General features: G+C 31.6%; 1 protein-coding gene across 4 annotated transcripts in view; it reads left to right on the top strand.

Annotated features, from left to right (window-relative positions):
* LOC118183438 (glutamate receptor-like) overlaps positions 1-23,155 on the top strand; it is a 111,556-nt gene that overhangs the window by 5,709 nt on the left and 82,692 nt on the right. The window contains exon 1 of one of the 4 annotated variants that reach the window (XM_085806991.1): positions 3,202-3,343. The exons of 2 other annotated variants lie outside the window; for them this stretch is intronic. In XM_085806991.1, the coding sequence (XP_085663117.1) occupies positions 3,273-3,343 (71 nt within the window). In that variant the 5' untranslated portion in view covers positions 3,202-3,272. Of the gene's footprint in view, positions 1-3,201; positions 3,344-23,155 lie in introns of those variants that run through there. One more of the 4 variants, XM_085806988.1, reaches the window with a different exon arrangement.

The following is a 23,155-nucleotide window of genomic DNA, read 5'->3' as shown; positions in this document are numbered from 1 at the left end:
AGAGCATTTTAAACCTTTTTAGTCGCGACACGTTTTTATCACTGAGATTTTTTCGCAACCCCAGAACCCCATAATATTTACGAAGATTTTGTTGGGCCCCATAAGCATTGCGGAAATCCGATACACGCAGGAGTGAAATTGTCAATTTTTTCACTTGAACTGTAATATACTATTGCAGTTTTAGATCATTAACTTTAATTTCTGATTTTAAGACATAGAACAATGTGAAAATTTAAAATAAGTAACAGACGAAATGACAGCGCCACGTACAAAGCAAATAAAATGAATGTTTATATTATAAAAAGAATGCGTCGAAACGTTTTCGTTTTTTTTCTTTGTCTGTATTGTCTTACCTTTATCTATTTTCAAATACATTGTATAAAAATATTTGGTAATTGTAAAATTATTATAATAAGTTAAAGAAATATCAAAACTGCTAAAATTTTTGGCAGTTTAAGAAACTTTAAGTTTAAGAAACTCTGGTCCCAGTTTAAGAAACTCTGGTCTAGACCATATCTTAAAAATTATCTCTTGACAAACTCACTAAAGAAATGGCAGGGAGAATGGAATTTCTGTGAACATTGCAGACGCACCTTTAACAGTCTTCCGAAATTTCGTTGATATTGTTCCAAACACCAAACTTCGACTGTTTAAGAAATCGACTTACATACTTCAAAATAAGTCACTTTATCCTTACGGACTGAATGCATATCTCAGTAATACCACCAATAGACAACACGAGATCTCTATATATGGACAATTCAGATTTTTTAGCACTACTACTACCAGAGGAACTAGAGGAGGTGATACCAAAAACAAAAAATTTTTTTCGTCACAAGATCTGAAATTAATTATTCGCAATCTTAATTCCTACCTTGGACATAAAGAATTCGCAAAAAATGCCATAAAACTTCTTCATGCCTTTAAGAATACTACCTTATGGAATCTGATAAAAACAGTAAATCAACCGTCTCAATGCTTCAAAATAGTCAAGGATCTGATTATAGACTTCTGCAATTTTAAACTAAAGAACAGTAATTTTTTTCACAAAAAACTTTTTTGTACTATTCAGTTCAAACACCCTTCTTACGATAAGTTCAAAATACCTAGCATTTTAAAAAAATATCAGCACTTGCTTCCTGACCAACCACTCCAAGTTAAACCCTGTTTTAAATTTGAAAAAACCTTAGGTCAACTAGTTATCAACCACCACGTTATAAAAGATCATAGCAAATGTAACTGCCAAATGACTGTCTACAAAAAATATGTCGGTCCTTTCCACCAACATATTGTTACAGGAGATCTTAATATTGTTGAAGATATTGAATTACGTAACCTTTTGCAACTTGGCACCAAATTTCGTCCTACTTTCGGTATTAATACACACGTATGCCTCAAACAATTCAATAATGATCTTGATAAATTTATTATTTTAGCTAGTAATAGATCCAATTTACCCACTACAACTTTTCTTGAATGGAAAGCTGCACTTATTAAAGAATTTCAACGTTTGCTGTTCAAGGCACCTTGTTTCAACTCTTTACATAATAAAAAACGCCTGGAGGATCTAATTCAAAAATTGCAAAATCACTTTATCATCACGAAGATTGACAAAGCAAGCAACAATTTTAGTATTATTTGACAACAATTCTACTACAACCTTCTGCATAAAGAGTTAAATAACACCTGCACTTACCAAAAAATAACTACCAGTGCTCAGATTCTTCTCAATAAATTTAAAGCACTCCATAAAAGACTAAAAATACAACCCCAGAAATATAACAACAGGTTTGCAAATCTCTATGCCTTACCGAAATTTCATAAGTCTCCAATTAAATTCAGGTTCATAGCGAATAGTACAAAAAGTTATCTCAAAGAAATAGATTATCTCTTTGCACAAAAACTTCGTATGATACGTGACCTAATCAATAACTATGATTTTGAGGGTTTGCATTGCAACTGGATGATCTCTAGTAATGAACTAGTTCTTAAAACTATGAATTCACTTAAAATAGAACATATCCAATGCTACGACTTTGAAAACCTTTATACATCTCTACCACTCGAAGAAATTTTTACAAGTTTACTTGCTCTTCCAGATTTATTTCCACAAATTTCTACCATTCTAAGCAACGAAAAATGGCAGCTATTCTTTACCAGCGTACTCTTCAATAATTTTATTCAATTTGACAATAACATCTATAAACAAGTACAGGGTATCCCTATGGGCGGAAATTTTTCAACTTCAGTATGTGAATTATTCCTGTTTACTAAAGAATTGACCTATATACGTTCACTCAGTACGGAAGAACGTCTCTTTTTCCAACACATCTATAGATATATTGATGATGTCATTGCGTTTAATAACTACAACAAAATAGAAATAGCTAATATCTACCCTGCTTGCTTAAAACTAAATAAAACCAATACAGAACAGCATAATGTAGTTTACCTTGATTTACATATTATAGATTACCATTTTATTAAAGTTTACGACAAAAGAAGAGAATTTAATTTTTCCACACTTAAATTAACCAACTGGAATTCAAATATTTCCAAAAGAGTCATACTCAACACAATTTATTCACAGCTACTTAGAATAAAAAGAATTTGCAATACTGCGGAACACTTACAAGAAGAAATACTATACTTCGTAACTATTTTAAAAAGTAACCTAATACCTCATAAAATAATTAAAAATTCCCTTACAAAAGCTGGCATTAGCCTTACCTATTTTTAGATTTTTTGAATTAGATAATGATATTTTATGCCTAAAGCTACGGACGGTTTAAGATGGATGACTAATTCTGAGAATCTATTGTAAAAATGTACAGATAATTCTTGTTTATTCATTCTCTTTCCTCCAAAATTTTGGCACTTTAATCTTAAATACTATTGTGTACATAGTTTTAAATTTCTATAATGGCCAATTTTACTGCTTTTATTAACAAATCGGGCTTTTTTCGTTTTTCATAGTAGCTTGATCGCCCGCTAGCTTGAAGAATTACGACTTTTTTAACAAATGACTGTTTTTTCCTTTTACTCTTGCTTTAATGGCCAAGTTTTATAGTTTTAGCTGAATTAGCCATTTTCACTTCGAAAAAATTTTTTTTCCATCCTACTACAAGCCAAGCGCCATTTTTGAGATCTTTACACGTTTTTCCGAGGTTCCGGCCCCCTTCGATAATTGGAGACGAGTTGCAGATAACGAAAATCTCTTCGTATTGGCTAAATGCCCACAGAACTTCGCTCCCCCTACATACGTCATCCGAATGAAAGACACAGAAAGAATTGCAGCCATTTTTCAACAAGTTTTAAGAGGGACAGCTTTGCATCGCCACAGGTCAGTTTTTGTTTCTTTTGTTACAACTTTTTCCTGGTCTTAGCAAGACCCACCTACTTTGTTCTCTTCTTAATTTTTGTTTTATTTTATTTTAATCACAGGTTTTCATTACAGATTTCTAAAATCTATAATTTAAAAATTAAATTGTTAATCTTTAAGCTTGCAGGCCCAGCCCGTATGTTTTTGTATTTTTAGGACTAATAGCTCATCGCTATTTATTTTCGTTTTTATTTTGATTTTAATTTTGTTTTTAGTCTAGATTTAGGAAGTTTAGGTATTGTTTAACATATTTTAACACCTTAATGTGTCATTCTGTGCGGACGCGTCGGGAAATTGGAACAGAGAATTGAGACTATTAAAATTTCCAAGACACTTTGTCTAATTTTTAAAAAAAATTTTAGCGAAAAAGTTTCAATTGTCTGTTTCGGCGAAACGCGTAATGGGGTTAGCTTGATTCGACGTTCAAATAAATGAAATGTTCCTTGAAAAGCCAGTTTGGAAGTCGAATTGGGCTAATTTACCATTTTCCGCTTACTTTTTTATCTGTTTCTGTTTTCTAATGTTTTACATGTCTAATGGTTTGATTTTCATATGTATTAATTTTTTTTAAAACTTGTTAAACCTTTTGGAGCAGCAGCTCTTGGTAACTTTTAGGCGAGCTTACTACAATTTTTATATTTTACTTATTTTGCAGCATATTGCGCAAGATGTTTTCTAGACCAAAATTGTTTTTTTTAAAAATTATAATTACTACTTTGCTTGATATATTATTATATTATATATATATATAATTTTATTTAAAACATGTTTTTGGCATTTTTAAATTAAAAAATATCAATTTTATAAAAATTACGAAATCTATCCTTTTATACTTTGCCCCGGTCTCTATATGTACACTGACGAAAATTTTATGCTCATTATAAGAAACTAAAAACACAAAAATTGATTTTCGCACAACAAAAATTGATTAAGGTATTTAATATCAAACTTGGAATATAAGACCTCATTTTCACTTTGCCTTGAGGAGTCGCCTAGAAAATAAATTAGAATAATCCAAGACTATCTCCCCCCCCCAACTGCCATTCAATGCTATTCTTTTGTGATTTATTAGAGATTAAAATTATTAGATTATTAGATTAAGATTTATTAGAGTTCATTTTGTTACAATTAGTGTGCCAAATGATTTTTCACAAAATTTCAAAAGCTAAAAATACTTTATTAATCACGTTCTCACGGAGAATGATCTGATCAACAATTCGCTTTTGCCCACCTTGGCAGTTAGCACCTGTCTCCTCCTGCCTAATACGGAGTGAGATAATCGAGTGTCTAGAAACCGTAGATTTAAACCCACTTTACTGGCAGCTATCATTACAAAACGCCGCAGTTGTTTTCACGAGCAAGAGCGGTTCTAAGAATGTTTTGTTGCCAAAAATTCGTTAAACCGGAATATTTTTAATTTATGCAAACAATATTACGAGCTGGCTATATGTCGTTAGTGAAATCCGCCAGTGTTTTCTAGAACACGAATTCTACAAGATTCTGCGAATAAGATATCTTTTTTAAAAAAAAATTGTATTGATTAATATATTTTACAAATGATTACTCCTGAACATGATCTCCAATTTTAAAATGAAACATTTCCGTCATATTTTGTTCTATGGTAATCGCACCTTTTGTATTGTATTATTATTAATAAAATTTTTTAAGCTATAACCTAGGAAACGTATGAAAAGTTATATTTTGTAATTTTTATAAAACTGACTTTTTAAAATTTAAATTTCTGAATGAACGAATTTATTATTTATAAATCGTGAATATGCGCATCATTAAAAAGCAATTTTGTAGCTGGAAGTATTATGTCTATAATCAACTGTATTGTTTACCAGTCGTGTGCCTGACTGAGAGAGCGTATTTCGCATTGTGTAGCTCATATTTGTTATTATTTTTTTTTCCTATCCGCTACCTGTGGCTCTGTCGCCTTGCTTTGCTTGTGATGTTCAACTACTGAGTAAAAGGATAAGTTTACAGTTCACAATGTTATATTCTTAATATTGATTAATTTAAATAAGATACCGCCACGCAACATATTTTGGTTCCTCCCATCGCCGAGTTTCGAGAAAAAGGCCCGCTTGTGAGTAGGTGTTGTATGTTTTCATAATGTTGCTGACAGTTTACTTTCGCTTTGGAGTTGCTAAAAGTTACGCTATGGATACTGTGTACGAGGTGAGTGAAAACTTTATCGCTATTTAATTGCATTTGACATTTCTTAATTGTTGCTTTATTGTTATTGAAGTGTTAGTAAAACCGAGAGTTTAGAACATTTTCAAAATGTCAGATAAATAAATAAATTTTAAAAAAAAAAATTGCAAGAAAGTTTTGAAAACGCAGTTAACAAAATTCATGAAGAAAATAGATTATGATAACTTACCTAATGCTGAAGCAGAATTAATCTTAGAAAAAAATAAAATATCTAAAGTAGATTTCAAATCTATGTTTAACGAAATTTATATAAATTGTGATAATGATAAAATAGACACTTTCGTTGAGGAAAAACAAGCGATTTTAGAGAAAATTGAGGAGGTTCAGTTAAAAGTTATTCGTAAGTTAAAGAAAGAAAAAGTCGGAAATTCAAAAGGCGACAAACCTATCATACCGGAACTGAAAGTTTAAAGTTACCAAAATTATCTTTACCCACATTTAGTGTAAATTTAACAGAACGGATAACCTGTTATTTATTTATTTAACGCTTGTGCTCGCAACAATCTCAATTTTTCTGCAGCTCAAAAATTACAATATTTTAAAAAGTTCTTTGAAAAATGATGCTTATCGCATTATTCATTCGGTTCCCATTGCTAAAATTTAAGAAATGCTTGGAATTAACTAGAAGAGAGATTTTCTAATAAAAGAGAACAGATATTTGAGTATATTAAAAGATTTCTTTACGTTTTACAAATACAAACGGAATCTGCGTCCTCGATATTAAATTTAGTGGATAATGTAAACGAAATAGCTCACTAGTTGGAAATATTTAGATCAAAAGATGCATAATTTTAGTGATACTTCGTTGATGTATATTATTATGCAAAATCTTGATGCTTCGACAAAGTTATGGTGGGGGCATCAATTAAAAAAAGAGAAATACCAAAGTTGAATGACTTGATAAAATTTTTGAAGAATTTTTTTTTAAACGCTAGAACATTGCAGAACACTAAACCTTTAATTAGTAAAACGTATAATCCAGATAAACCAGTGTATAATGGGATTACTTCTCTGATTACTAATTCTACTTGCTTAGTTTGTAAAGAAAATTATCTTAAGTCCATAAAGCTAAAATGTGCAAGAGTGCAAATACTTGTAAACATTGTTTTAAACATCATCATAATATTTTCCACCTAGAAAATAATTTAAAACCAAAAAATGCATCTAATTTCCCTTCTCCGGGAGCACAAATATTTGTTCCAAAATCGAAAATAAAAGCAGAACACAACTTGAGTGAAGTTTCTCCAACTGTTTGCGTGAACAACTATGAAAATCTCCATTTTGAAGCGCAAGCTAATGGTTAACGCAGTCGTGTACTCTTGGTTCAAAACTTAAAAAATCAATTCATAAATTGTAGATGCTTGCTAGATTCAGGTAGCAAAAAATTGTTCATTCGTCGGGACAGCGATCAGTTTAGGATTGAGCATAAAAGTATTCAAAGATATTAGTTTCATTTTCAGGAACTTTCAATACAACAACTACTGGAAAATTTGACTTGTTGTTTACACTCCATTTTAATACTTGCTACAGAATTTCTACGTTCGCTTACATAATAGACAAAACAATGGCGTAGCGAGGGGGGGACAAGGGGGTGTATTATGCCCCGGGCGCCGCTCGCAGAGTGGCTCCAAATGGTCTCCAAACAAGATTTTCATCATATCACTGTGTTTTTTTTCGGGGGGGGGGAGAAGGGCGCTAGAAAGGTATTTTGCCACGGGCGCCAGTTATGCTCGCTACTCCACTAAGACAAAATTGCAGGAAACATTCCAAGTGTAAAATTACCTTTGAATTTATAGGAAAGTTTCCAATATTTAACTTTAGAAGATCCTACATTTTATGAATCGGTAGAAATTGATATTTTGCTAGAAATTAACGTGTTATTTACCTTGATCAATGGATAAGTAATTAAAAGGGACGAAAATATTCCATTCGCATTTCGTTCTAAGTTAGGATGGGCGATGGCTCTAACTACAAGTTCTGAATTTCCAAACCGTAAGCAAGTTTCAGTCAACACGCTAAACCTAAACACTGAGGAGTTATTTAAATCATTTTGGGATTTAGAACAAATTCCCTCATCGAAACCTTTAACTAAAGAAGAAAGATTGTTTGAAGCCCATTTCTTGGAAAATCACATTCGTATTGAAAATGGTCATTATTCAGTAAAATTATCATTCAAGTCTAAAAGAAATGTGTTAGGTAATTCCAGACTATCAGCCTTTCGAAAATTTATTAGTCTGGAACAAAAATTGTTAAAAACTCCTGAAGTATATCAACAATATAAAGACTGCATGTCCAAATATTTATCACTTGGACACGCGGAAGAATTATCCGATGCTAATCGAGATAAATCAAATGAGCATTTTTATATACCTCATCGTCACGTGCTAAAGGAATCGAGTCTTACCACAAACTACGTGTCGTATTCAATGCTAGTGCCAAACATCAGGGATATCACTAAATAACACTTATGAATGGTCCCAAGGTACAAGATGACTTATTTACTGTTTTTTTGAGGCTTAGATGCTAACCCATGGCTATTATTAATGACGTACTGAAAATGTATCGACAAGTTCAAATGATGATAAAGTTCGCGATTACCAAAAACGTATTGGGGAGAGATGAAGCCCATTAAAACTTAACAGGTTGTGCACAGTTACGCATGGCACTACTTCAGGTTCATACTTGGCTACTCGCGTACTCAAACAACTAACAATTGACGAAGAAGCTAAATTCCCAAATGCAGCTGAGATAATATTGCCCAATTGTTATAATTGTAATGTTTTATTTGGTTCAGACCCTGTAGATAACGCAGTAGATTTAATTTCATACTTTACAAATTTTTACAAAAGAGTGGTTTTCAATTGCATAAATGGCGTACAAGTGATCACTGGATTTTAGAAACTGCACTTAATGATACGAATTCAATAAAATTATTGGGTTTAGAGTGGTATCCAGTTTACTTGTGGCTTTGAAATTCTTGAGAACAGTGAGCATTCTACTAAAAGAATGATTTTGTCTTCTATTTCAAAAATCTTCGATCCACTTAGTTGGTTAGCACCTTTCATTGTTGCTGCGAAAAAATCTTGCTTTAAGATATATGGTATACATTACGAATCTCGTGGGATGATCCCTTGCCAGATGAAATCAATCAAAGATGGAAAATCTACTGTGAAGATTTCGCTAATCTTAAATGCATTCGCATTCTTAAAAGAGTAATTTTGCCCAAAGTTCCAAATGTAGAACTTCATTGCTTCTGTGACACATCATAGAAAGCTTATGCCTCAGTGATTTATTTAAAGTCTTCAAATAATTCCTCAGTCTCAGTGCAGCTACTAAAGTCAAAGACTCTTGTAGCTCCCTTTAAAGTAATTTCTATTCCTCATTTAGAGCTCTGCTCTGCCGTTCTGTTAGTGCATTTGGTTCAAGGTGTGCAGAATTCTTAACAAATTCATGTTGATGATACTTAAGCATGAAGTAATTCAATGATTGTTTTGTCATAGATGCAGTCAGAACTCACACGCTGGCAAACCTTCGTGGCCAACCGCGTTTCGGAAATTCAGTCAGTTCTATCGTCACCGCACTGGAATGACAAAAGAGGAAAAGAGAAATCCGGCTGATTACACATCAAGGAGTCTTTTGCTTTCAAGAATGCTCTACTCATGTTTTGTGTTGGACAGGGCCTAAGTGGCTCAGTTCAAATAATATTCCTTTCTCTACAAACTTACCGCTTTCAGAAGAGTCTTTAAAAGAACAACGCAAAAGTGTTTCTTGTTCAATTGGTACAATCGCTTTGCTAATTCTAGTCTTTAATGAAGTTTCTTCGTTCTTGAAACTTAAAAGAATCATCGCATGATGTTTTAGTTTTAAGAATATTTTAGCAAAATCTACCGCAACAGATATTAAAGGTTACCTTAAAACCGAAGAAATGTAGTTGTTAAAATAGTTCTAGAGAAGTTTTTGAATGAATATAATCTTTTAAAGGAGAACCTACCATTCAATTCAAATAACAAGATAATTTTCTTTGAACCCCTTTATCGATAAGAATGGAGGTATACATGTCTAAGGAAGATTAAGACAAACCAGCATCGTGCAAGACAGAAAATATCCCATTTTGTTGTCCAAGAAACATCACATACGGCAGATTATAGTGATTTATTTTCAGGAATCTGATATTCATGCTGGACCCCTGTTATTACTCTCGGTGATTAGAAGAGAATATTGGATAATCCAGGTTAGGTCACTTATAAGACAACAGGTTTGAAAATGTGTGAAATGTCATCGTGTACGTGCTAAAACAGCTACCAAGATAATGTTGGACTTACCATCGTTGCAAAGTTGGAATTGATAACTCTGAACCCTTTCAAGTTAAACCCAGGCAAGGTCGAGGGGTAAAACCAGTGAAATGATACGTTTATGTATTCGTGTGTTGTACTACAAGAGCTGTATATATTGAATTATAGGTAATCTAATATCAGAATCATTTATTGCCGCTTTGAAGAACTTTGTATCTCGAAGAGGAAAACGATGGATGTGCATAGAGATTGTGGTATGAATTTTATTGCTAAAGACAAGGGACTGAAAAGAGTAATACATTCTTTGAAGGAAAATGAAATGGTTAATAAATAATCCTCAATTTAAAGTATAAAGTGGATATTTAATCCTCCGATGCGCCTTATTTTGACAGATTATGAGAAGCTGCTCTTATATCTACAGAGTTACATCTCAAGTGAACTACAGGAGAACAACTTTTGACGCAAGAAGAATTTGCGACATTGAGAGCTCAAATTGAAGCTTGTTTAAATTCGCGACCTTTGTATCCAATGTCAGAAGATCCATCAGAATTTCCGGAATTTTCTTAATTGGCACCTCGCTAACTGCATTACCTGAAGAAAATTTACACGATCAAAAAATTCCCATGTTACAACGTTGAAAGCTTGTTCAGAAAAGGTTTCAAAATTTTTGGAAAAGATGGTCGAATGAATGTATTTCTAGTTTACAACGACGCTCAAAATGGTTTAAAGTGCAACATAATTTAAAGATTAATGAGTTAATTATCATAAAGGAAGACAATTTATCCCCTTTATAATAGAAATTAGGAAGCGGTTTGGAAGTTTTTCCTAGCGCAAAGGAAAGTGACGCAAATATCCCTCTATGATAAAAATTAAGAGGAGTTCTGGAAGTTTTTTCTAGCGCAAAGGAAAGGTACTGAAGCTGAGGGTACTGAAATACTCGAGGATACTGTAGCTCAAAACCGAAAACGGAGTTTTCAGAAGGCCAGTTCACAAACTTTGTGTTTTGCCTATCAATGCTTAATTATTTTCTCAAAACATTCTAACTTTGTACGTTGCTTTATATATAATTGAGTACCTGAATTATATCAAAGCTTCTGTGAATCTGTTTTGAAAAAACTTTTATTTCACTTTCATATTATGTATTTTGTGAATACTTTAGTGCCTTTTTTGCATAATTTAATATTTTAGTGATAATTTCATTTGTAAACGTTATTTAGATTTGAAACGATGTTTCAACGTCGGGCGGAATGTTTTAGCCACCACATCGTCTGCCTCTATTTCGTACAAGGAAGTAAAATGAATTTTATTACAGAAATAATGTATATAATGATTGATACAGAACGACTATTGTGTCCATGTTATCGAATTCTTGAATTTATTGAAGAATTTGAAGATAACAGACATAATAGTTGTTCAGAGAATTGCCGAAGAAACAAAAAATAGCCAAAGGAAAAAAATGAAATGAAGCACAGTATTTGAGCTAATATCAGCACTGTAAATATATGCTGTAAAACAGGAGAACATCTGAAGAAATTAAATAAGACGGTCCATAATTCATTCTCCGTATTGAATTTAAAAAAAAAAAATAAGTTCCCTCTATGCGCTGAGAAAGAAAACACTTGAAAACATTATTCTTCATCCAAGCATTTTTGGAGCATAATTAAAAGTAATTGTCTTTTTAAAGAAAGAGTCCACCAGAGGCCGAGTGGTAAAGTCGCTGAACACTGGTAGTTCGGTCCGAGGTTCGAATCCCGCAAACGTGCTGGCTGCATGGGTGTTTTCGTAGTTTTCCCCATGTGTAACGTGCATACGAGCCAGTTTCCCTTAGAAAGTCCTCCACGAAGGCATCCCTTCCCTTAGGCAGATAGCCCTCGAGGCTTTGCCATAATTACACACACACACACACACTTTTTAAAGAAATCATACAATGAGTTGTATTCTCTACGGCTCATTGTAGTGTACTGAACTGTGTACTGTATCTGAAGTCTAGAATCGTCGGACTGGAATAATTGATTATATTAATGCATTTAAAAAAGCAATACGTTAGGCTTATTATTAAAATAATTACACATTTTTATGGTATTACACTAGCTTAAATCATTTAAATTATACATTTTTTTTCTTTTTTATGCATATATAAAACTAGCCGCCTGTGCAGCTGATTTCTGTTAATAAATTAGCTTTCTTTATATACGTGTAAGAAGCTAATCTGTAAGAACTTCTAATGCCTTTCATGGTCGGCAAATACCAAGAAAGCAAAGGAGAGAAAAGGTTCTATTGAAGTAAATGAGAGATACAAAATGAATGAAAGAAATGTAGTGGTTATAAAAAAAAGTGTAGCTCTTCATCAGGGAGATCACAATAAGCATTTCAAGCTAGTGAAAAATAAACTGAAATTCATACCCCCCCCCGAAAAAAAAAACAAATCTGTCCCCAAATATCAAAGGAAAAGAAGAGGACACTGCGCCAGCGATCTCAAAAAATCAATTGGAGCATTTGAAAGAGCTACTTTTTAAAATTTTTAAAAATTATGTAATCCATAATCAGCAGAAGTAAAACTTTTTACAAACCATTAGAAGTATCAGTAGTAGTCTAATTATGAATTATATTAATTTGGAAAAGCAATTATTTTTCTATCCAAAAAGCGCATTATCCACGTATCATTGTTTGAATGATACGTGGAAAATTAAGAAAACATATACTTAAACATAGCAAATTCATACAGTACCAGAAACCAAGCATTGAAACCATGAAATGTTGCATACGTATTTCATATTCAGAAAAAAAATTACTGAGTAGGGTTGCATATTTTGGTTTAGGTAGGAGTATTTGGTTTAGACAGAATGCTATGGAGGTTGTGAAAGTATTATTTATAAACTTGATTAAATTATTGGTGAATAATTTTTTAATTAGAGAATACATTTTTAAGGATAAATTTGTAAGTACAAAATGTAGAATTTTGAATCAAAAGGAAACGAATTACTTTGATTTTTGACTTAAGAATGAAAATTATTTAGATTTATTTAGTAACTTAAAACTGAATAGTTTATTAAATTTTTATAATCTTAAAATTTAATTAAAACTTCATATTAGTTTTTGATGATAAATAAATAATTTACTCTAACTATTCAATTTAAGATCGGAAATGTTAGTATTAAAATTTAGGAAATTAAGTAAATCGTTAAAAAGTTACAAGTTTTCATTTTACAAGATGTCAAGAGGATTTGAAAATAAATAGGCTGATTTATTAGGAAAAGAGATTGCAGAATGTGGCACATTTACATATTTCTCTTTAAAACTTCAAAAAATATGCATATAAGAATCTGTTTAATAACAAGAGCGTCTACTATATTGTAATTTTATTTTTAATTTGAATTTCTTGGATTGGTAACATCTCGTCAGTAAGCAGTTCTATATTTTTGGCTCTCCTCACCGGTACCAATATTTTACCGATTTTCAAAAGCAATTTTGAACTCTGCAAGTTTATATACAAGTTATTCTTTAATTTCTTCTTTACCATGATATAAAATAGTCGTAAAAAAATGTGTGTAAGTTTCAGTTTTAACGTACAAACATCCTATTGTAGAGTGGGCTGTACACTCGTATGTTTTGACAGCTTATTCTTAATTTTTTTTAATTAAACTATATTTCATTAAGTTAGAATATGTATTTAGTGTAAGCGCTGTTATGAGTCTAGCATGGTTCCGGGTTGCTTAGTGAAGAAAAATCTTTAATTTTTTTATTTTTCTTATTTTTTTAATTTTGGGAAATTTTCAGCTTTGGCACACATTCAATTTGCATTCCACGTATTAGATTGGTTATTCCGTTTTTATTTTTATTTTCTTGGCACAGGTTTCAGAGACTCCGTGCATAAGTATTATTGCCGAGATAGCTTTGTGTATTGCCACATATCTCGCAGTCCTCGAGAGTTTCGATTTTATTAATTTCCGCTATATTTTTATATGCATATACATTTTGTATTATACAATGTAAGTGTTTTCGCATTGAAGATTTGCGTACGCTGTTATTTTAAGGTTTTACTTCAGATTAACAGAACGATTAAGAACGATTTTTCTTTTATAGTTTCTTTTCAAAGAAGATATGTCTCTCAAATGAAAAAGTCTTAATGTACTATGATAACATAAATTATGAATATTAAGTGTGGCACAGTTTATGCGGCTTCACGCTGGTAAATATTGTATTCCTGTAAGCTAACTTTTACCTTACTTTGGGTAAATTTTGTTTTGTTCTATTTAACGTAAAACATGATTTACTTAGTTCTATTTAACGTAAAACATGATTTACTTAGTTCTATTTAACGTAAAACATGATCTCTACAGCCACTTGTCTCTAGTCTGAGTCTGTATGTATGCTGTGTAAAACTATTTTCGAAATAAATATTAGCAGATACATTTAATAGGCTCTATTTTGTTTTATAATGGCTAGTTTTTTTCTTTAATATATTGATATATTGTGAATGAAAATGTGAGTCTTAATGAAACAATACATTAGGTATTCGTAATAACATTTCCTTCTCTCACAAAGGTCCATTGATATTTAAATAAAAGCCGTATTTTGTTGTAACAGCTTTCAGTTTCATATGCAGCGAGGAAAAGAGCATCGCTGTTCCTAACTATACTCTGGGTCGAGTAGAAAGCTGATCAAATATTTCACAAAGACTTTACGTCTGTTGTAGTCAAGGGCAAATTCGTGTTTTACTTTCCTTTACCTAATATCCACAGCAATGTTTTAAGGTCTTATTATCGTTTATTTTTTGTGGAGAAGTTTCTAGATAATGAAAGGAAATGTCTACTTTATGTCAAATAATTTCACCAGTTTGTCTTAAAATCCGCAGTTTCACAAGTAACATTTTCATATCCATCAACAATCCGAGTCCTAAGTTAATTTTCCCCTTATTCTGCCCTAATTTCCATAAGCCTTTTCATATAAGATCGCCATAATCCTTATATCATTATTATATTATTATAAGGGCGCATCTCAATCTTCCTAGCCGGCACAAGCCGGCCGTATGATCAAAAAATGGGACTGGGCAGAAATCCTTATATCATATCACATCATTCCACAGAATAAATATATATTTTGTAAAACATAAAAAATCATGTATTTTTCTACAGTGACTTGTCATTAATAGACGAGATATAAGTTGTGAGACTAACAGTGGGCATAATCGGAATTTGGTTGAATAGTTTTTATTTTTTGCTTGAGGCCATTATAGACACCACCCACAGCATAAACACTCCCATATCCTTTTATAATTGAAACTTCTTTTTCATTCAAATGACAGAGAATGAGTTCTTTCAGTTCTTCGAATCTTGATCTTTTACAGCCTAAAATCCGAGACTTGTTTCTTTAATTATAAAATTTACGATTTTTGAATTATCACCTCTTGCAATATGAACATTTCCTAAAACGGCACTCATTTGTTTCATCTTCGCTATATCTTGAATAATAAGGAATGAAAGGCAGACACATTTATCTGGTTCACCAAAATTTGTTCTAAATTAGGACCAGCACATTGAACTAATTTATTTTGCATAATAGGGCTCCAAATATCGCACACGTCCTGCTGGTATTTCAAAAAAAAATGTTTCACAACATTGTCATATTCACATAATAATTGAACCTGCGATAAAAAATTGCCATTATAACTAGTGTTTATGTCTTCACTATGCCCACGAAAAGCTAACTCATTTTTCAGCAGGCTAAATGGACAGGTTAAACAACATTTCGACAGTCTAAATGAACAGGTTTCAGCAGGTTAAACAACTGTTCTAAAACCATTTTCCAAAAATTTGCTTCGTATCGAATTTGTTCTCCGTAGTCTTTAAAAACAGTAATTTTTTTCCATGTTTCACATACAGCGATCGCACATGTGATTTGGAAGAACTGTGAATTTTAATTCTTACCATTAAACGTTTCCAATCTCTAGCACTCTAACGCCAATTACTGTGAGAATTAGAAAACAGCCAACAAGGTTTCTAGTACGCAATATTCAGTAGTTTAGAGTAACACAACCAATGTTCGTTCGTGGCACTTGTCCGTACTTCGTCGTGGATGTTTAATAATATTTTAATAATGTGTTTAAGATGTTTCCTTGTTTAGTATCCTCTAGAAATTGGCCTGTAGGTTTTTATTAATTTCCATCACGATTAATTAAACTGCTTCTCACATTATCAATAATATTTTTACTTACATAACTATCTGTATTTGCTAATGAGCACGTATCTATTTATTCAGTATGTTTATTTTCAACCTTACTAGCAGAAGCGACTTCAGCCGATAATAGAGTTTTACGTTCAGGCTGATCAACTTACTGGCCGAGACGATATCTAGTGAAAACTATTTTTCTAAGTATGATTTTTTAATAATAAAGTTGTCTAATTTGGGAAGATTTTCTTCCTTCTGCGCGTTCTTTCTTTTCTTTCAGTTTCTGGGCCCACACTTTTGTTCTTTCTTATCCATTTAAACTAATAATATAGATAGAATTTTATTGATTATTATAATTATTTAAACTTTGTTTCCTTCAAATTTTATTTTCCAACCAACAACTAATAAAGCAATTCTTCAGAGTTTGCAGAACTAAATATAGCACACAGACTATTATAGGTTTGATTTATTTAATTATGGCAAAGTACACTATGGCTATCTGCCTAAGGGGAAGGATGCCTTCGTGGAGGACATTCTAAGGAAAACTGGCTCGTATACACGTTACACTTGGGAAAAACACGAAAACGCCCATGCAGCCAGCCCGTTTGCGGGATTCGAACCTAGGACCGAACTACCAGTGTTCAGCGACTTTACCGCTCTGCCGCTGGTGCGCCCACCAAACTACTATAGGATATGGCACTAAGCTATTCTGGGTACCCCGCGTCTGAGCAATCTAATCAAAATGAACCTATTGAGTTTGAATGCATTTTTGGTTGTGCTTTAATACCTTCTTATGCTCAAATAAAAAAAAAATACGCAGTTCATTACGCAGTACTGGAAAAGATGGGCTGTTGTGGCATTCAGTTTATTTCTACTTTTTACCGTAAAGAAAATATAAAACTTTTTATAATTAATAACATAATTTTTTTCACAAAATTTAAAATTTTATCTGTACATATAAAATATCAAAAATGGATACGGCAACAAATTTATTAATTTATTATTGCTTTTCAAATATTCAAAAATCAAAAACATATGGGCCTTAGGCATCGCTTGATTTTACCTATCCATAGTTAAGTCACTAATCAGATGTTAGTTTTTTGTATACATGCAAATACTTACCACCAGGCAGTCAGATTGTAGAATGTTTGATAAACCTATATTTTTTTCTGGAAAACATGAAGATACTCAGAACAGCATCTTTAAATTTACAAATCAAAAGAATCAGTTATTAAACCTGAATAAGTAAGAAGTGGAATACAGTTTAATATTTGAATCTTAAGATGAAGATGGAGGATAGAAAAAAAATTATTGTTAAAGTTTTCTTCTGTGTAAATGAATCATCGTAGATATTATAGAAGGGGTAAAAAAATCCAAGGAAGAGGTTTTTTTTTTTTTTTTTTTTTTTTTTTTTTTTTTTGTTTTGTTTTGTTTTGGGTGTTAAAAATATAGTCTAAAAAACCCGTTTTTCGAGATAAACTGAGAAATATACGCTCTATGAAGGGTGAAGTTTTAAAAATATATAAATCGTATTTTATTTCGAAATAAACGGAAAAGACTTAGGATCTGAATAATGCGAATTATTATTTTAAGCGATATACTTTGGATAAGTGTTATGAATACAAATAAATTAAAAAGCAACAAAATGTTGACCTCAAGGATTAAAAAAAAAATGGAATTTTCAAACAAGTGTTCAGATGATTGTTTTCTCTTTTAAGATTGTTTCTTTATTAAGGCTTAAAATTGTAAAATCAGATTGTTCTCCCATTAGAATGGCAATATAACGTTTGTTAAGGGGTTGGGTTTGATTAAGAACAAGTGTTTCAAAATAGGAGGCACTACCATTGAAAACAAATCATCAAAATACGATACTCATGTTACAGGCATTAAGCTTTAAAGACTTTGTTACTGATTACTCAAATTGAGGCTACCGTTGCGTTTTTCCTAAAACACACACCTGATCATATAGATTCTAATTTTTGAAGTTATTTTGGAACTGATGAAGATGTAAGTAACATATCAAGATATTACTAAAAAATTGATTAAAAAATACAACCAGATGGGTTTTTCAGAAGGGCTTATGAAAAACAGTCAAATTGTAAACGTTTATATACCCAATGAAAAACATATTTAACTTTAACGAATACAGATGGGTTATGAAGGTTTTTAAAGTTGAAATAAAATTTGAAAGGTATAAAAATGTGAAAAATAACGCTTATAAAGTTGTTATAGAAGAAGCGAGTTTGATTGTTCCACTTGGAATGAATTAAAAATTTAAATGAATGTATAATTAAAAATCAAACCCTCTGAGAAATAGGAATGGTATGTATAAAGTCAGATCATCATCGGATGAAGTGTTTAGTCTATGTGATTTCACAGTACGTTAAAAGTGAAAACAAAATAAAACAGAATAATATGATATCTGATAATTTAGTATATATGATTTCTAGTTGGTTAACAATAAACAACAGTATCAATGCTCCAAATGAGTCATATAAACTGAATTTTAATGATAAGAAATATAACGAACTGTATTCGAATCCTTTAGGAGCAGGATTTAATAATATCGACATGGAAACAGGACGTCTAATAAATTATAAAGAGTTTGTTGTACTCTGTGATCCTATGCTTTGTTACAATCTCTGACATCACTATTTATATTTAAATAGTTTAGGCATTACTTTTCACTGTGAAGTGAGAAATGCTTCAAATGACTCTTTTAGAATGTTTTTCATTTTGGAATGGAAAAGAATCTGTAAAATTAATGTGGTTTCTAAACAAAATTCTTTCATACTCTTTTTGGGAAACTGAAAAGTATTGCTCTTAAATAATTAATAGCGCATTACCGCTTTAGTAAAAGAATCAGAAGAAAACCAGGTTTCAAACTGACAAGGGGAGGAAATTATGACTTGGAAAATAAAATTTTAATCAGCTTTGGAATTCCGAAAAATGAAAAAATGCATCACAACTAAAGAGTTTAACATGGAAAATTAAATTTCATCCGATTGCTGTAAACGATCAAGATGTGACAATAAAAATTTCGTTTATAAAACTACTATTCCATTTTATGCAAATAACTCTCTTGAATTTATTACTTTTAAATCTGAACAAAATTGGCCTTTGTACAGATTTACGAAATTTTGAAATAACGAAGTTTTAAGGTACGATTCAAAATTTCTTACAGACAGAGATGTTAAATCGTGCAAACGGGGTTATCAAATAGTGATATAATAGATCAGTTGAAAATATTTAAAAAAAAGCATAAACATTTTGAGGATTTTTAACATTTAAATTTTAAGAATATATTAAGAAAAAAATGAAGTCAAAAAGCGCTCAACCTAACATCATACCGGGACGTCGGCCCCACTGAAGGGGTACTAGTAGTCAAAATTCAGTTTATTTAGTGCCGACTGACACAGAGTCACATTCTTCGATTCATGAAGAAACAAAACATTTTATCCCTTTCGCAACCTCGCCGTAACACTTAACATTCTTTGCTATTACAAATGCAATCATTCTAGTGTTTAGGTACTTTATTCTTGCACTTGCTGTTATTATCCTTTGGATATTTATTCCATTGCTTATATTTGGTAATTACGTTGCATATAGTATAAAGCTTGCTATGCAACTGATAACTGTAAAAATTACTATTGTTTAAACTTTCCCAACCAGAACGATTACTATTCAATGTATTGTTTTATTACAAGAAATTCTAACATTCAGACACGTAAAAATAGACATATATCTGAAATTTAAGTTATAAATATATTGCACATATTCTTAAATGGCAAATATATTTACTGAACTAATATGCTATAAATATATTACACACATCCTTAAATGGCAAATATACTTATTGATCTGGTATGCTAATTAGAAAATAAAACAGATATAAATTTTGGTACTATTTGGTTTTGAGGACCGTAAAAAATCGCCAAACTATTGTTGATGCCAGTGCTGCCAAAAATAATTGCGGCAACCCTAACGCAAAAAAGGAAGTATAATAGTAAATAACTAAGATTGATGATTTAATTTAGATGAAATGTTAATTTCGTATAATACTTTATTATTATAATTTATATAAAAAAGGCTAAAGATGACTGAATGGAAGCATAAGAGTAAATAACTATTTCAGATCATTTTTGTAATTTATGTAAAACTGCTAAACATAACTGAATGGATGCCTGCATCGCTATTTCGTTACTGAGTAAAAAAATGCATAAGCATAATTTCGCTAAAGCATAATTTCATCTCGTTGGTTGTTCAAACATAATTCTCTATAATGAATGATGCCTTTTCTATGAAACTATTCTCGGTAAAGTGCAGAATCGCCCACTTATTTGTTTGCCGCTTTTTACAAGGGTAAAAACAAGTGCATTTTTGTCAATTTTCTTTTACTTTTTAAGTGAAAATAGGTCGATGTGTACATAGATAAAGTCAAGGGTGTGCGCAGTGCTATTTTTGTGCAATTCTGGGATTTTTTTTAAGTGAAAATAGGTCGATGTGTACATGGATAGAGTATGTGCAATTCTTAAAAAACGCGTCAAGCAGTGGGGGATTCTGCACTTTACTCAAAATTCTACAGACTTCTCGTCATGGGCAATTCCCAAATTGTTAAATCCATAGGATATCAAAAAAGGATTTAAAAATCAAACTAATATTTCAATGGCGTCTTAAGAAATATAGAACTATATAAACTTATATAAACTTACGCAATCTGAAATCAGCACGTACGCTAGATTTGGCGTGCTGTTAAATGGACGCGTTTGCTAGATTTGGCGCTTTTGCGCATACATTTTCGCTGCAATTTTTTTACGGTCCTCAAAACGGAATAGTACCTAAATTTTCTATCTTACCTTCTTGTCATTCGTCAAACAACATAAATAGCATCATTAAAATTTATGATAGGGAAACATAATACTGGAAAATAAACGACTTATTCGATCTCTTCACATATTATCATCTTTGCAGAAAATGAGTTTTACTCGAGTTTTGTCTATTAGTGAATTAAAATGAGATGCTAATAGATAAAGGCTTTCTTCTAGCGTATGAAAATCATTTTAACTTTCCTATTACTGTTACATGTAGTAAAAAAAGAGGATCATTATTTATCGACATATGGTTTCATTAAATAGCAGTAATATGTTGTGTAGGTTTACATATTTCATCACGCATATACAAAACGTCAATAATTTATAGTGTACTCTGGTGATGTAACTGCTCGATAAATGCCTTTTCCAGTGTTGATTTTATTAGTATGTATCATAGACTTTCACAGATAGCTGGAATGTCCCTTATTTCATTCCATTAGCGTGTTCTACACGTTTCTTTCATAGAAGTTTTACAAATTATAAAACAACAACTGTGCACAATAATATTAAAACTATGTTACATTAAAAACATTACATTTGAATTTTATTCAATTTGTGCTATTATTCTCACAGAGTTTAATGAAATTTCTAATTATGAGCAAAATAATTTGATTGAAAACCTAGGAAAATATAAAACCGTTGATGTTAAGTACAGAAGCAGGACAATTTAGAGTGTAGTAGTTAGAATTAAGAACTTTTTATATAAAATGTCATTTTTCCTAACCGATATGCAACAGTGTACACGCACTTTGTGATCTTTAAATATGAATGCCATTCGAAACTGCTTCAACAATCGACAATAACAAGTAAAGCCACTTGAAAGTCACGGATAAAATACGACATTGATTTTGATACTGATTTTAGGTCTTTAGCAAGACTGATGCAGAAATAAATAAAAAAAATGATTACATGAAAATTCATAATATGATATTTGGTATAACAGTTATTCGCATAAATGCTCACATTAAAGTGCTTTGTCATTTTTAACAGAACTCATTTTTTATGAAAGACTGGGCGGAAAATTTTGGTGAACTTTGACAAATATTAGTTGGTGTTTTGTGAAAGATACTTTTCATGCGAGTGTGTTGATGCACTATCCTTAATATTTTATTATATACGAGATAAATGAGCAACCAAGACAAGAGCAATATTAAGAAATCAACTACCTTTACGATCTAATTGTTCTACATATGGTACATATTGTATGACACATGTTATACTTCTTTACATTCAACTATTTTTTCTTCATTGAGCATTTTATTCGAAATGCAGCCAAAGTACACAGCTTCAAAACTGATGTGAAATTGTGCCTTTTTTCATCGTTGAAAACTAAATCACGGTGATCAAGAATTAAACAATAAAATCCAATTAGAAAGGAAACGCACGCAGATAGCACCACAGAAGAAATGTGACAAGACAACTCAGAAAATTGCCATAATAAGAGGCAGTCATAAAAATTATATTAATTACCAAATGAAAACATAATAGCAGAGACCACTCGTTCCACCTCTGCCTCTAATAACTTTCGTCAAACATCAAAGCCTCTACTGCACAGGAGGGTTGTCGAAGGAATTCCAAAAATCTGGGATTGAGAGACTGTTTAGAATCTCAATCTCATGGATGTGTTGCATTCCTCAATGGCATTTCAAAGAAATTCAGCATTGCTTATATTCGTAGATTTTGAATGAAACTTCATACTTTAAAACCTAATTAAATGCGTTTACATTCCTGCTTAGGTGATAGTGGTCTAGTGGTGTAACCCATTGCTTATTGAAAGCAAACGCTTCTTATGAAGGGTATATAAGTATGCCGGTATTCAGCTATTATATTAGATTAGCTCAGAACTTTCACGATCCTCTAAAGTCACATTAAGAAATGGAAAGAAATCTTGAGTCAGCCACCACACTATCACACAGCCAAATAAAAATAAAACATTAAAACAAAAATATCTTCACAGGAAGGGTACATGGCATCATGTTATCACATACAAAGCCGCATGCTACGATGAGACTCCTGTAGCGAGAAATTAGATTCATCTGCTAATACAATTGTTTCACTCAAATTGCCTTTGTTCAGTTCTGATGCTGCTGTTACTAAATAAAGGCCACTTTTGATAATATATGATATTTATGATATATATATATAGAGAGAGAGAGAGAGAGAGTTACAATTATATCTCAAAATCTTCATAGCCTGGTATGTGGTGTTATAAGAACCATTTT

This window comes from Stegodyphus dumicola, chromosome X1, assembly GCF_044657685.1.
Source record: "Stegodyphus dumicola isolate Sdum_Otavi_A_Nest chromosome X1, ASM4465768v1".
Lineage (NCBI taxonomy): Eukaryota > Metazoa > Arthropoda > Arachnida > Araneae > Eresidae > Stegodyphus > Stegodyphus dumicola.
This window is presented reverse-complemented; position numbering and strand designations above follow the sequence as displayed.